Source organism: Malus sylvestris, chromosome 8 (genome assembly GCF_916048215.2).
Source record: "Malus sylvestris chromosome 8, drMalSylv7.2, whole genome shotgun sequence".
Classification (NCBI taxonomy): domain Eukaryota; kingdom Viridiplantae; phylum Streptophyta; class Magnoliopsida; order Rosales; family Rosaceae; genus Malus; species Malus sylvestris.
The window spans coordinates 24,940,086-24,955,809 of NC_062267.1; the positions used below are offsets into that span (position 1 = coordinate 24,940,086).

Consider the following 15,724-nt stretch of genomic DNA (forward strand, 5'->3'; position numbering starts at 1 on the left):
ATGCATTATATGCTACTCGGTCCATTCGAAATTTGTTGAGTTTTAAAGACATACGTTTAAATGGATACCACCTTGAAACGAAAAGTGTAGAAAATGTGGAATATTTATGCATTACCTCCAACGATACCCAGAAGCGTATATTGGAGAAGTTGCATGGTTTATCGAGTGGATTGTATTGTACATACATAAAGACAGTTGAGGCATATACTGTCATGAACCAGAAGTTCATTGATTCAAAGGTTTACATGATTTGGCATGACCGTCTAGGTCATCCAGGATCCACCATGATGCGTAGAATCATTACCAACTCTAATGGACATCCATTACTGAGCAGACACATTAATGTCCCGAATGATAATCATTGCAAGGCTTGTTCCCAAGGGAAGTTGGTAATTAGACCATCACAACTAAAGGTTGATGATGAATCCCCATCATTTTTGCAAAGAATTCAAGGGGATATTTGTGGACCTATTCAACCACCTTGTGGACCATTTCGATATTTTATGGTTTTGGTTGATGCATCTACCCGATGGTCACATGTTTGCCTATTGTCTACTCGAAATGTAGCTTTTGCGAGACTTCTTGCTCAGATAATTAAGTTGCGAGCACAGTTCCCAGATCATCCCATTAAGTCCATTCGACTTGATAACGCTGGTGAATTTACGTCTCAAACCTTTGATGATTACTGTATGGCACTGGGCATTAATGTTGAACACCTTGTTCCTCATGTCCATACTCAAAATGGTTTAGCAGAGGCATTTATCAAGCGGCTTCAATTAATAGCCCGCACTCTGCTCATGAAAACGAAATTGCCAGTTTCTACATGGGGACATGCCATATTACATGCTGCATCATTGGTTAGATTGAGACCCATAGCCAACCACCAATACTCATCAATACAACTCGTGTTTGGACATCAGCCAAATATTTCACATTTACGAGTTTTTGGTTGTGCTGCTTATGTGCCTATTGCACCACCACAACGAACTAAAATGGGACCTCAGCGCAGATTGGGAATTTATGTGGGTTTTGATTCACCATCTATCATTAGATATTTGGAACCTTTGACTGGTGATGTGTTTACAGCTCGTTTTGCTGATTGTCATTTTGATGAGACAATTTTCCCGTCGTTAGGGGGAGAAAAGACCGTTCCAGAAGAACGACAAGAGCTAACATGGGTTGTTCCCACCTTATCTCATTTTGATCCAAGAAGCACTCAATGTGAAAACGAAGTGAAAAGAATCGTTCATCTTCAAGGTATTGCTAATCAAATGCCAGATGCATTTAATGATGCTTCGAAAGTGACACAGTCATATATACCGGCTGCAAACGCACCTGCAAGAATTGATGTCCCTGTTGGACAAAATAAAGTGGCAGCGAATGATTCATCCAGTGCACGCCTGAAGCGTGGTAGACCCCCAGGTTCAAAAGATTCAGCTCCTCGAAAGAGAAAGATGAGGGCCCAATTGAACCCAAATGATATCATTCAAGAAAAGGAATTGAATGATAAATCCACAATTCGTGACTCTGTACTTCCAGAAAAAGAAAATGTCCTTGATGAGACACATGTCCCTGAAGAGACAGAAGTACATGAAAGCAAAGAAATATCCATAAATTATGCATGTACTAATGAATTGTGGGATCGAAATGAAATAATCATCGATGACATGTTTGCATTTGCAATAGCCACTGAAATCATATTAAGTGATGATATTGAGCCCCGCTCTGTTGATGAATGCAAACAGAGACAAGATTGGCCTAAGTGGAAAGATGCAATCCAGGCAGAATTAAAATCCTTGGAAAGACGAAGTGTTTTTGGACCAGTAGTCCAAACCCCGCCTGGTGTGAACCCCGTAGGTTATAAATGGGTATTCACAAGGAAACGCAACGAGAAAAACGAGATTGCAAGATATAAAGCACGACTCGTTGCACAAGGTTTTTCACAAAGACCTGGAGTTGATTATGAAGAGACATACTCTCCTGTAATGGATGCAATTACGTTTCGTTACTTAATAAGTTTGGTGATTTCAGAAAAACTTGACATGCGACTTATGGATGTCATCACTGCGTATCTATATGGAGAATTAGATACTGACATATATATGAAAGTCCCAGAATGACTTAAGTTGCCTGAAGCAACTAACAAACCACGGGGTATGTTCTCAATCAAATTAAGGCGATCACTATATGGGCTGAAACAATCTGGGCGAATGTGGTATAATCGTCTCAGTGAGTATTTGATTAAAGAAGGATATGCCAACAATGTCATCTGCCCTTGTGTGTTTATTAAGAAATCAAATACTGGATTTGCTATAGTGGCAGTATATGTCGATGATATGAACCTAGTTGGAACCCCCGAAGAGCTCAACAAAACTGCTGAATATCTGAAAAACGAATTTGAAATGAAAGACCTTGGGAAAACCAAATATTGTCTAGGCCTGCAGATCGAGCATTGTGTTAGTGGAATTTTGGTCCATCAATCAGCTTACATTGAAAAAATACTGAAGCGATTTGGCATGGACAAGGCTTATCCACTTAGCACCCCAATGGTCGTTCGTTCTTTGGACATTAAGAAAGATCCATTTCGTCCAAAAGAAGATGATGAACTGGTCCTTGGTCCAGAAGTACCATATTTGAGCGCAATAGGTGCTTTATTGTATTTAGCACAATGTACTAGACCAGATATAGCTTTTTCAGTTAACTTGTTAGCCAGGTACAGCTCTGCTCCAACAATTCGTCATTGGAAGGGAGTCAAAGATGTTCTACGATACCTTCGTGGGACAACAGATATGGGTCTCTTCTACTCAGACAAGCCCACAAATGAACAAATCCTTGTTGGATACGCAGATGCTGGTTTTCTCTCCGATCCGCATAAAGCCCGCTCACAAAATGGATATGTGTTCACTAATGGAGATACTGCAATTTCATGGCGATCAACAAAGCAAACGCTAGTTGCAACATCTTCCAATCATTCGGAAATAATTGCTTTACATGAAGCAAGTCGTGAATGTTCTTGGTTAAGATCAATGATCCATCACATCCGGAATTCATGTGGTCTACCTTCAAAGACAAACACTCCAACTGTCATCCATGAAGATAATGCAGCCTGTGTCGCCCAAATGAAGGAAGGATTTATCAAAGGTGATAAGACTAAACACATATCTCCAAGATTTTTCAGCGCACATGAGCTTCAGAAGGCTAAAGTTCTTGAAGTCAGACAAATCCGTTCCAATGAAAATTTAGCAGACTTGTTCACCAAATCTCTACCAAAGTGCACATTTCAGAAGTTGGTACAGGGAATCGGATTACGTCGGCTTACAGATTTGAAAAATGCGGAATCAGGGGGAGATACAATTCAGGGGGAGCATCCATGATACATGCATGTTGTACTCTTTTTCCTTCGCTTAGGATTTTTCCCACTGGGTTTTTCCTATCAAGGTTTTAACGAGGCAACCTAAGCATGCTCAACACCATCCGGGTAAAGTTGTACTCTTTTTCCTTCGCTATGGTTTTTTCCCACAGGGTTTTTCCAAGCAAGGTTTTAATGAGGCAACTGATGTTGATATGTGGGCATCCAAGGGGGAGTGTTGTAAATGATGGGTATGTTTGCCCACATGTGTATAGTAATGTGTATAGTAAAGTATCACATGTGTACTATATACTCATAAGCTAAATAGTAATGTTTTGTAATTTTCCATTGAAGTAGCTCTATAAATAGAGCAATTCAATTGTGCAAAGATTAGTGAATGTGAAGAAGAAAGAAAAGAGAAATATATCTAATAGCAATAATATACATTACTTCCTCTGGAACAGCTTGTGTCGGTATATTACTCTGCAACTGCTTCGTTCCTTCACCGAGTAAAGGTTATCTCTCTATAAATTTTGCCTATTTATAACATATCTTGAGAAATTTCTTACGATATTAGCACATTTACTAAAAAAAAAACTTTCAGACGAAGTCCTAATGTTAGTTCTCGTATTTTCAAAGTTGTAAGTAGCGTTAATTCGAATCTAAGTTCTCGTTGTTTAAATTGAAAACACTCTCGTATTATGAAATATCCTGATGATTATCATAAACGAAATACCACAAATTTGAAACTACAAAACAAAAATAAAAATGGGAATCCGAAATTAACCCGAGCCGAGCCCACGCGCCTAACTCGAACCGAGTCGTTCGAGAGCGTCCATGGCGGCTTTCAATCTGGGCTGTACCCTCAGCGCCGCCTCGTAAGCCTTCCTGGCCTCCTCCGTCATCTTCTTCCCCTCGTAGCACTCTCCCAACGTACAAAATGCCTTCACATTCTCCGGACTCAGCTCCACAGCCCGATTCAAATCCTCGATCACCGGGTCAACCTGGGCTTTCCGGTTCATCGACAGCATGATCTCCGCCCTCTTGACGAGCGCATCGCCGCGCTCCTCGTCGGTCAGGCTCTTGCGGCAGAGAGGGGACAGCGCGACCTCGATGGCGTCGAGTGCGGAGGTCTTGAATCCCTGGGCGTCGAGGGCGAGGGATTTGAGGATGTGGGCTGCGGCGTCCTTGGGGACGAGCGCGATGGCCTTTTCGGCCTCGTCGAGGGCCTGCTGGGAGAGGGAGGCGGAGGAGGCGAGGGAGTCGGCGGATCGGGACTGGGCGAGGAGCTGGGCGCCGAGGACGAAGTGGCGCTTGGCCCGGGCGGCGGTTTTGTTACGGAAGCGGTACCGGAGTTTAGCGAAGAGCTTCTGGGGGATGTTGTGGATGGTGAGGAAGGCGACGACGACGAAGAGGATTAGGCCGGCTTGGAGAAGAATGTCCTTGGCTATTCGGGACTTGTCGATCGGAGCCGATTCCTCTGTTTGGGAATTGATGTATCGGAGTTGGGATTGAAGGAAATCCATGAGTGGGTGTTTGGAAATTGGGTTTAGGGAGGATTGGTAGATATGGGGAAATTGAGAAGGGAGAGAGGGAAGGGGGAGACCGATGACGGGGTCGACTATTTTGACCTTCTAGAAATTGCGACTTGGCTTTTGGGATATTAATGAAGCCGCCTTCTTATTGGTGTTTGCTTTGCCTGCCTTACTTGCTTCAACCTTTCCACCGACGAATGACTATTCTTTAAATAACTGAAAATTTAACTTTCCCCCTCAATACTCCCCTTTTTTTAGCCTATAACACATTATATTATATTTATCCGAATAAAACGCAATGGTTAGAATCTAACTATGCAACTTATCAAATTAAGTTTGTGTGTCAATTTTTTAATTTTTTGAATTCCTAAAATACCCCCATCTAAGCTAGTATGAAAATGCCTTGTAATTTGTTTTAATTTACATGCATTGAATTCGGCAAGGTCTTCTAGCCATGAAATTACAATTTGAACATACCTAAATTAGTGTTTAATTTCAACGATATCTATTTTTTAATTTTATGAAAATAATATACCTGTTGTATAATTATATGAAAATAATTTACCTACTATAAAAATAACTTACCTATGGTTTAATTTCTAATTTCTATGAAAATAATGTACCTATTTTTCAATTTTTACAAAGTTAATGTACCTACTTTTATAATTTTTAACAAAATTAATTTACCTGCTTTTTTATGGTACTAGTAAACATAATATGTGGAAGAGGGTTTTTTTTTTCTTTTTCTTTTTTTCTTAAAAATGAGGACAACTAGTGACAAACCACAATTTTCTACTTCTTTTGGCCCGAAGAGGCTATGGAGAAATTTACCATATCCATGACCACAGTCAGGTAGACTTACCAGCTCGGAGCATCAAACCCGAGACCTCCCACATTTATTTATTTAGCGAAGAGCCGCAGTCCGCACCTTTACTTCTGGGCTACTTGGTGAGAGGTTTGGTGGCATAAAATTAAGTTATATTAAGCAAATTAAATGTCCGAAGAAAAAGTATAAGAGGTTTGCTAGCATGATTTTGTAAATAAACACAAATTCATGGACACCTTTTATCCAACATGACAACATATTTAAAATCTGGGTTTTATGTAAAGTTTAAGAGTTCCAAGGGCCTAAATGTAAAGAAACTAAATATAAATAACTCTTTAAGTCATTTGATTACCATGTGAGTAATTTGTAGCTCACATTCTCTTTTTATTTTGACAGGATAACCGTCAGTTTCTTTGATTCATATAAACATAGCTAAAATATGAACCAATAAAAACATGAATAAAAGGAAGGAGGACGGATTAATTTGGATAATAATAATACATCAACAGCACGCTTTGATAATTTATCTAGTAAATCCCTCTTCCTTTCCTTCAGCACAATATACCCTTTGATATTTCGGGTACATTGTTAAACCATATGCTATACTGGCACTAGAAACTCAAATTAACGCGGAAGGAAATGTATTTAACTTCGGCTTATTTGACGGTCATCGGGTTAAGCAAGAAACGCGTATATATAATTGCCAAGAACCAAAGAAGCTCGGTCAGTTGTAGAAATTCGACTGCCGAAGTATAACGGTCTCAGGTATAACGGTCTCAGGTCCGGGCAGAGGGGGATGTTCCGCCCACCGGTACCAACTGCAGAGGAGACTTTAGCAACCTCTTTAGCGACTCAACTATGCTAGCAAAAGACGGGCGCTGGGCTGGATCACTGCGAAGAAAATAGACAAACATCACGAACTAAACATGTAAACGAACAAGATTCCACAGGTGCTACTATTTTGACGTCCCAAAGATCGTTTTTGTTGTATGTCTACATAAGTACGCAAGGAGATGTAAGGGCCAGTTAGTCGCATTCTATGTTCGACACTACGTGTGGAAAAGAGAGTAGTGTCTTGACTCCCAGCATACACTTTCCGATCAGGTTATCCGTAATGTATATTATGACAACGAGTGGGAAGATATCGGGTAGACTTACTCAGCCCAGCAGGATTCCATAAGCGAAGCCAACACTGGGGGAGTATTAGCCGGGATAGCAAGCCTTCTGTTCTGGAAAGCAACGGCTCCAACTACCTGAGAGATTGAACGACGTCTTTTACCATAGTTAATAGGAGGGAAAACAAAGAAAATAGAGAATGAATGTGCAGGACAAGGCTGGAAGAAAGGAGATGCTGATCACGACATGTACCTGGGCGGGGCTAAGACCGTTCCAAGGTTGTTCCATGGTTACAAGTTCCCATAGGATCACTCCGAAACTGTAAACATCAGACTTCTCATTTGAGGGCTCTCCGCGAAGGAATTCTGGAGCCATCCACTCAGGCTGAAAATTAAATTGAGTGAGTTACATGTTGATTGATGCACTGCGAACTAAAATTTAAACCTGCAGAAATATTGATGGAAATACCCGACTTTACATGGGGGTACATACAAAAGAGTTCAGGGTAACTTGCACACAGCATTCATAACGTATATACCAATCCATCGAAACAACTACAACTAATTTGTGAGACAAAACACCAAACAAACATTTCAAGGCGTACATCTCAATCCTAATTCTTGGAAACAATGAATTCGACTACCAGATTATTCATTCACATAATGAAGATTCATCATTGGCTTTAATAAAAGACGATAATGCCTCGTTTGGCACCAGTACTACATTGGGGGCTAAATGTGCAACTGATATTATGTGAATCTGTGCACGATGACACACTCATGTACATGTAGAGAGAGAGAGAGAGAGAGAGAGAGAGAGAGAGAGAGAGAGAGAGAGAGAGAGAGGGAGACTTACTGTTCCAGCAACGGACTTGGATGATATGAAAGTGTTCGCCTTAAATCTGGACAACCCAAAATCGCATACCTAGGAATAAATGAAACAAATTAAGTCCACAAACACCCAACCGGAGAACTCAAGACACAATGGCAACCTCTTTCTTTATCTAAATATACCTTCGCTGTCCAATTTTTATCAACCAACAAATTTGGAGACTTAAGATCCCAATGGACAATAGGAGGGTTAAGACAATGGAGGTAATTGATACCCTTGGCCTGCAGGGAAGATGACGTATATAGTTAACTAACAGAAAACGTAGTTGCCATGTAAGAAGGAAAATGATGATGCTAAATTGCACAAACCACATCTAGTGCCATTCGCAACCGCCTCCTCTGATCCATAAGTTCCCCGGAAGCTGGCCTGTGAATGAGGCGATAAAGACTACCCCTGCTCCACGAATACCAGGATACCAATGGGTTCAGACATAAAAAGGGCTCCAGTATTTGTACACATTTAATTAACTGTCTATAAATAAAATTGGAAAAAAAAAATAGCCGATTACCTTGGCAGATATTCAGTCACTATAGATAGATGAGGACGCTTTGTAACCGCACCCATGAAAAGAACTACGTTTGGATGACGAACACGTTTCATAATTGCAACCTGAATACAATGTGAAGATCAACTTCAGCTAAGAGGCTTCAATGTAAAATGTACATATTTCTGATACGCATAAAAAGGAAACCTACCTCTCGTAAAAAGTCTTTCAATTGATCATCATGGAAATCCTGAACAGTTAGAACCTTAACAGCAACATCCTGTATTGCACCAAAATTAAACTCAATTAGAAGATGAAAAAAAGAACTAGGTTCAAGTACAGAAAACTACGATGGTATATTGCAAAGACAGATGTTCAGCATCCAACTCAAGACATCATGAGAAGAAGGAACAAATTAAGCAGAAAGTTAAATTCTGTTTGATCATCTAAATTGATAAATTGCTTAAGTTCTTCCCCTGAAACACAAATAGTTACTAGACCTGTCCCGAAGATGGAATGAGAAAAAGAAAAGGCACACGGTCCAAACTTTGCAGCCATATGATATTAAGCAATATACCACTCATCAAATTTGTCCTCGTGATCAGACCACACAGATACAGCATATGAAAAGTATGCACGTCATAACCAGCCCACTATTTCTCACATACACAAACAGTCGCCGCCCAATCACAAAAAAGAAAAAACTTACCGATCCATTCCATTCAGCACGATGCACTGTCCCAAATGAGCCTGGAAAGTAGCGAAGTATGAGATTTCAGGTAGAAGGGAAGAGTAGTGATTGATCAAATAAAACCAAGTAAATTTGCATCTGGTTAAAAATAGGGGAGGATAAATACCAGCACCAACACGCTCTTTGATATTCAACTCGTCCCATGAGATCTCAAGCCAGTCCATTGCGAGAGACGGTTCAAGATTCAAGTACCTTGGGGTAGTCACAGCAGTAATTCTACCTTGTTTCACAAGTTCACTATGAACGCCCTCTAGATCTGATTGGCTGTACAAAGTTACTTTAGGTTGCTCAACACTGTTGCTTATAACCTGATTTCTTGATACAACAATCTCCTTTCTGTAAGCTTGTTGTACAACAACATTTTCTTCGCTAAGTCTAGCACATTCCTCTAATGATGCCACAGCAGCAGTAGCAGTAACATCAAGAGCTTCTGAAGCTTCACCCTGGACACAAGGTGGGATGTCACTCTGAACAAGGCAATGCGGAGCGTTTCCTGTCAATTCCAATCGCATCAGAGAAGATTCCAACCCAAATCTAGTTTGATCACCTGGAAGCAAACTGGTTTCCTTGATGATTTGACCTCCCTCCCCACCGCCTGTAAGAGATTGATCTATAAAGATTGAAGAAGCTATCGAGAAAGGATAAAAACGGTACCACATGGATTATGCAAATCATCAAAAGTACAATCAGGTAGCATAATAAACGTTTTCTTCTCCGTATCAATGCACAAAACAAAACAAAAAAACAAAAATCTAACGGTTGTCAGTTTATAATTAGACAAAAATATAATCGTTGTAGCAATAGCACTGCCTCTACCTTGTAGTTCATTCAGATTCCCTTCAATTTCTAGTACTCCAAAATAATTGGAACATGTATTTTCAAGGCTACAAAACATACCTGCATAAAAGGGATCTTCAGGAGGAGCACCCGTGTGCTTTGAGTTTGTGATTTGGCAATATAATTCACTATCCCTGTAAGGTTGTTTGGATTCTTTTAGATGAGAAATTTGAAGTGGTGAAGGTATAGAAGAAAGAGTTCCTCCGTTAATCGAGGAATCTGGACCATGAAGGTTTCCTGGTTCCCCAACTAGATCAACCACATATTCCCTGTTAAAAAAATATATGTATAACCATCATGAAAAACATACGTTAAATTCTGAATTAAACGAACAGTTGGAAACGATAACGTTCTCTTCAACCATGCATGACATGGTACTCAGAATCAAATGCATATTTACACCATAAAAACAACGGGGTGTGACAGGGGGGTAATGTGAACTTATCTGACAACAATCAAGTTAGTTATGAGCCATGGCTAAATCTTTTCAACACCAAAAGTTAAAAAAACAGTGAGACTGAGAAACGGCAGAGTGTTGACCAAGAATTCAGCAAAGATTTAACGCTGCAGAGTGTATAGATGAAAGAAAAAAGATCGATGCCCTTAGATCAAATGAACATAAACTCTAGAAGTAACATTATGGCTAAATATCCGTTAGGGAAATAGATACTACCAAAGCCTAAACAAGGAACTAATTGTCAATATCTACATTTCAGAATGAATTTATATGCTGAATCATGTTTTTAAAAAATAGGAAATAAAATAAAATCTGCCAGCAACAATACTCCGCAACAATTAAAGTTTCTAACCTCAAAACCTTCCTGTTATCTTCAATTTTAACAAGACAAGAGGACCGGTGATCTGCCACACAATACTTGCAACCACGAGCTATGCGACAAGGCAAACCTATGTGGTCTGCCAATTTCTGCACGTTGGAAATATAGAATTGAGTTATAAAGAATAAGAAAACAATAATATCTCATATGGACTTAAAACACCACCAGTCGACAGCACACAAGCACAAATGAAAACAAATTCTGTATCCATTCATTCCGCTTGAAACGACATAAGCAACCCAGTAGGTTCCGAGATAACATTACAAAAAGATCGAATATTATGATTTGTACACGATATGCTCAAAAAGTAGATAATGAAGCAAGAAATAACTGAATTCTCGAATGTGTTGCCTTATTTGCAAAGCATTTAAATAGGTGTATGTGCAAAAGGATAGGAATAGGCATGGTCTTCCCCTATAAACCCCATAAAAATTACATCGCCAAGAATTGTGCTAGTACACCTCAAAAGCTACATATACCTTACCGAATGATCAAAGGACGAAAACTCATAGCTCTATATAGTTTAGTTGCATTCTCATGTAAAACGGATGCACCCTGACCACATATTCATATATGTTGAAATATTTGTTGTACAATTAACATGAGTCCTAAATTTTACAACTAAGAGAGTGCCTTCAGAAAACATTAAGGGTGCGTTTGTTGCACCGGACTGTCTCGGACTGGACTAGTTGCAGGGACTAAGCTGGACTGGCTTAGATTAAACTAAGCTGTACTAGCTTAGTGAACCGTTTGGTGCAGTGTCGGACTAAGAAGCAGATAACTAAAAGATTCAAATATTATATTATTTAATCTATATTTATTAATAATTTATTATTAATTTATCATTTTTTTTTGTTTCTAGAATCATCTCTCTGTCTGCCAATATTTTTTCATGTTTTTCATCTTAACCCATTCCTCTTTTTCTCCGCCAATCTCTCCCTCTCCTCTCTGTATCCTGTTTCACCATTTTTTTAGAATTCTCTTCCTCTCCGTATACCTCTTTCTATTTTCCTCTACCCACTCTCTCCCTCCCCTCTCCCACTTTTCCTCATCCACTCTCCCCCTCTTTTCCTTATGCAGAGATTCGCGCAGAGGATTTATCGGAGCTCTCCACCCAGTGCCTTCACCGACTTTCTAGGAAAATGTCAAAACTTTCTGGTGATTTTGCCTTTATATTTTGAATTTGTGTGGGGGTCTGCAGGTGCTTAAATCTGGGGGTTTTGCATTTTTTTGTTTTGAATTTTAGGTTTTGATTTTGAGATTTAGGTAGTGGGTTTGAGATCTGGGCATGGGTAAGGGAGTCGGAGTTGCAGACGGCAAAGGCGTGCAAACGATGTTGGAGACGGGATTAGGAATCCCATGCTTTTTGAGGGGGTCTCACTAGGACGACCTAGCGAAGCACTTAGTCAGAACGAGTCCGACTTAGTCTCATTCAAGTTTAGTCCAACTTGCATCAAACACGGGATTAGTAGTCTTAGCAAAGTAATCCAGTCCAGTGAACTCTAACGAGGGCAAACAAACACGCCCTAAATAAATAAGATATCAACTAACCGGCCCAATGTAAATGAAACTAATTGACAATAGCTTTCAGACAACACTCGTATTTTCTTTTACAGTCATTCAGAACGAAAAGGAGCAGACTATAAACATAAATAGGCAAAAAATGAGGTACAAGTTGTCACCTTGAAAAGAATGGCACGATGCCTGCAAAGCCCCATTGATAGGCTGCCTATGGGGAGCACAATACACTTGTGAAAATCCCTCAATCGCTTGCTAACCACCTTCCAACGCATGTGTAGATCTCCTTGCTCCGCGGGATAATTACCCCTTCAAGTTTAAGCGACTCAGAAACAATATAATTAACGAACCAAACATTGTTCAAGTTAAAAGGGGGGAAAATTGAAACCCACCCCATATAGATTGCGACAAGCTTGCCAAGTTTCTCCACCAACACTAAAGTACTCTCTGTAGTGCAAGATAGTCGCTGTGCTTTATCTTGAAGCTCCTTGAGGCGAACGTCATCATTTTTATCGACAAGAAGCACCTCCATTGATGTCTCACCAGGTTTAACTTCTTTAAGTGACATCAAGGACGGTATTTTTTTACCTTCCTCAACATCATTGCACATCACCCAAAGATATGGATTCATCCCTAAAATGTTGTAGAAACCATCTGATATCTTGTCATTGTAAGACAAGCAGCCACTGACCTGGAAAATGTATATGAAATTCATACTCACTAAAAATGATCTACAAGGTTAGAAATGTACAAATTCCTTACAGAAGATTGGAATTTAGAAAAATTTCCAATCAAAGTTCCGACCTTCAAGTTCAGAACCAATTCACCAAGATCTTAGTGGCATAAATCAAAGACATAGGTATATAATTTATTGCGCTTTGACAACATAAGTCCCGCAAGTATGCATTTCTCTCTACATACTCGAGTTTATGTACGAATTTTACAAGCGCAGCTGCGCAGCAGAATTGGAAATACTCTATATATTTTTAATTAACTAATTAAGTGATACAAACATCTATTTTCTCTCCCTGGAGCATACAAAGGCTGATTTTGGAATGGACCACAAAATTCTTGGACATATTAGCAATAGAACCATTTTATCAAACAAAAACAACAACAAAGCTGTATCCCACTAATTAAGTGGGGTTGGCCGTCTGAAAATTGAGCTTGGTTTGCACCAAGTCTTTCGTTAGCTCCAAGTAATATATGTCTACTAATGGCCTTATCCAAGAACAAAAATATACAAATAGGATATCCATCCGCAGTTCATGCAAATTTAACCCACATAGGATAAATAGGGATATATATATATATATATATATATAGAGAGAGAGAGAGAGAGAGAGAGAGAGAGAGAGTAAACGTACCCAGAGCCGATACGACACCGTCTCAGCATCAGTAACCTCAAGTTGAGTAGTAGTCTCGTGCAAAAGCATTGTTTCAGCACCAAGAGTAGCTTGAGAACAAAGCCTCTTGGCCAAAAGAAGCTGCAAATAATAACTTTGCTTAGACCTCTGAGACAAGCTCACTTTAGCACTCTCCTGTTCCACCTCCTCTTCCTCCACTTCCAAATGCCTCGTCGTCGCTGACGAGTCCTTAACATCCCCAGAGAAGTTCCCATCCAACGTCGTCGTTCCTGAGAACAAGCTCCCTGCGTAGCTACTCCCGCTCGAAACCCTCGGCAGGGACACCTGCCGGTCAAAGCTCTGGTCAACACTCCGGTCTTTGAGCATAGCAGTCGTGGTGGACTCCGGCGCCATCTGCGGTGGGCCAGCCTCAGCCACATGATTATCGTGATCATCATCATGATGATGATGACGACGAGGCAGCAACAGCTCGCGATCCTCGTCAACAAGGTGGCACGAAGAGGACAACCTCCCTGTTACCCTAACGTGACGAGGACGGTGGCCACTACTCGATGGTTTGGATCGAGTACTGGTCCCCTTCTTGTCATGAAGGAACCAGTTGAGAAAGTCGGCCAACTGCGGTGGCTTCCTTTCATCGATGTGGCCCGTGAAGTACTGAACATCGGAAGACAGAGAAGAAGTGGTAGTGGCTGAGGATTTGTCCAAGTTGCTGGTGGCGGTTTTGGGCACCTTTTGTTGGTAATCATCTCTATCTCTGGCCGCAGTTGTGGTGGTGGTGGTAGTGGCAGTGTCGCTGTCTTTGGTTACTTTCTCGTGAACGTGATGATCTTCTTGCAACAGCTGTTTGGACGACGAATCGAACCTTCGATCCGGGAATTGCCTCGGGAAGAAGTAAGTCGTTCTGTGAGGCATTCTTCACGGACCTCCCGACACCCCAACCCAAACAAACCAAATAAAACTAACACACCCCAAAAGTCCAACAGGTCACGTGCCACCTCACGTGCGCAACGCTGACTTTTCCTCCGTCCACACTTTCCGGCCGGCGTCGTTTCTCAATCTCTCAGAAAACACCGAGAAGCAGAAGAAGGATCACAATATATATAGATAAATAAGTGTGTGTGTATATATATATATATTGCTTAAACAACAAAAACAAAAACCCTTCTGACCGTACAATTTCTGCAAATCTCTTCGCATTCAGCTGATGAAGAAATAGCTAATGCTTCTGAATTGAACTGAGCTTTTACAATTAAAGCTGTGTTTTCTGAATTTTGATGAGAAAGATTTGGAAGAGGAATAGCAATGGTGATTTTAGAGAGAGAGAGAGGATGTTGGAGAGTTGGGTAAGTATTTTGCAGCAAATGAGAGAGCAAGTAGGTGATGATGAAGGGTGGGAAATTGAACAAATAATAACAATGATTTGCGATTCTGAGGAAGGCAGATGCTAAAAAGCGCACTTTGGTTGCTTGCACACCTTTTCTAATATGTCTCCACGTCAAATTACAAGCCAAGGAAATCGCGACACGCGGGCCTGTAGACCAGCGCTCTCACTGCCCACCAAGCGTAAGTTAGCGTGCCGGATCGCGGCTGTAACGTGATTAAATATTGCTTGCAGCGTCCACTGTCCGGAAAAAGGAAGGGTGGTATATCACCTTCGCAAACCTGTATGCTAAAATGACGAAATAGCCCTTGTTTTGTTATTATTTTAAGTAATTGTTAATTACATGTTGCATCTTCCATGTTTTGGTTAATTTTTAAAAAGGGAGTCGTTGTCCCAATTGTTTTTCATTAAACTATGGAGTTTTGAAATAGAATAAATTTATGTATTCTATCTATTTAACTGTTTAACTCTTTATTAAATCACGACCATCTTTGAGATTTCGGACGTCTTGTGCAAAATTTATAAAAAGCACCTTCTTAAGATAATTTTTCAACAAAAAGTAAGACAATATATTGATGCTGGAAAATAATGACTCATTGATCGTAAGTTTACAAATGTTATTAAATGACAAGTAAAAAAGAATTATAAACATAACCTTCACTAAATAGTCAAAAACAAGTCAATCTTAAACAACCAAACAAGAAAAATAAAAGTTTACATACTCTAACTTTGAAGTTTCACTTGAATATATGGCATTATTGTATAATAAATTTAAAAGAGAAAAAAAAACTTTATTAGGGTGTTGTTCTCTAAATATCTCACTCCAAAATTTT

The 15,724-nt window shown here is 40.1% G+C and overlaps 3 protein-coding genes across 3 annotated transcripts in view; 1 reads left to right on the top strand and 2 right to left on the bottom strand.

Moving 5' to 3' along the window:
• LOC126632007 (BEACH domain-containing protein B-like) overlaps window positions 1–15,724 on the top strand; it is a 120,834-nt gene that overhangs the window by 54,745 nt on the left and 50,365 nt on the right. The window lies entirely within an intron of this gene.
• Window positions 4,156–4,875, bottom strand: LOC126631467 (uncharacterized). Its single transcript, XM_050301589.1, has one exon. It carries the CDS (start codon window positions 4,873–4,875, stop codon window positions 4,156–4,158), a length of 720 nt encoding a protein of 239 aa, XP_050157546.1.
• On the bottom strand, window positions 6,054–15,040 carry LOC126632009 (serine/threonine-protein kinase CTR1-like). Its single transcript, XM_050302228.1, has 15 exons — window positions 13,511–15,040; window positions 12,536–12,834; window positions 12,308–12,452; window positions 10,599–10,714; window positions 9,850–10,058; window positions 9,059–9,547; window positions 8,911–8,951; window positions 8,413–8,481; window positions 8,226–8,326; window positions 8,026–8,110; window positions 7,840–7,938; window positions 7,682–7,750; window positions 7,079–7,210; window positions 6,869–6,963; window positions 6,054–6,601 (listed from the first exon to the last, which is right to left on the bottom strand). Exons 1-15 carry the CDS (start codon window positions 14,420–14,422, stop codon window positions 6,487–6,489), a joined length of 2,976 nt encoding a protein of 991 aa, XP_050158185.1. The 5' UTR covers window positions 14,423–15,040; the 3' UTR covers window positions 6,054–6,486.

Coding starts and splice junctions, on each gene's coding strand:
- LOC126631467 (XM_050301589.1), bottom strand. CDS start 4,875: ATGGATTTCCTTCAATCCCAACTCCGATACATCAATTCCCAAACAGAG.
- LOC126632009 (XM_050302228.1), bottom strand. CDS start 14,422: ATGCCTCACAGAACGACTTACTTCTTCCCGAGGCAATTCCCGGATCGA. Junction 8,327..8,412: donor TGAAAGACTTTTTACGAGAG/GTAGGTTTCCTT, acceptor CATTGTATTCAG/GTTGCAATTATGAAACGTGT. Junction 7,211..7,681: donor CCAAGTCCGTTGCTGGAACA/GTAAGTCTCCCT, acceptor TTTAATTTTCAG/CCTGAGTGGATGGCTCCAGA.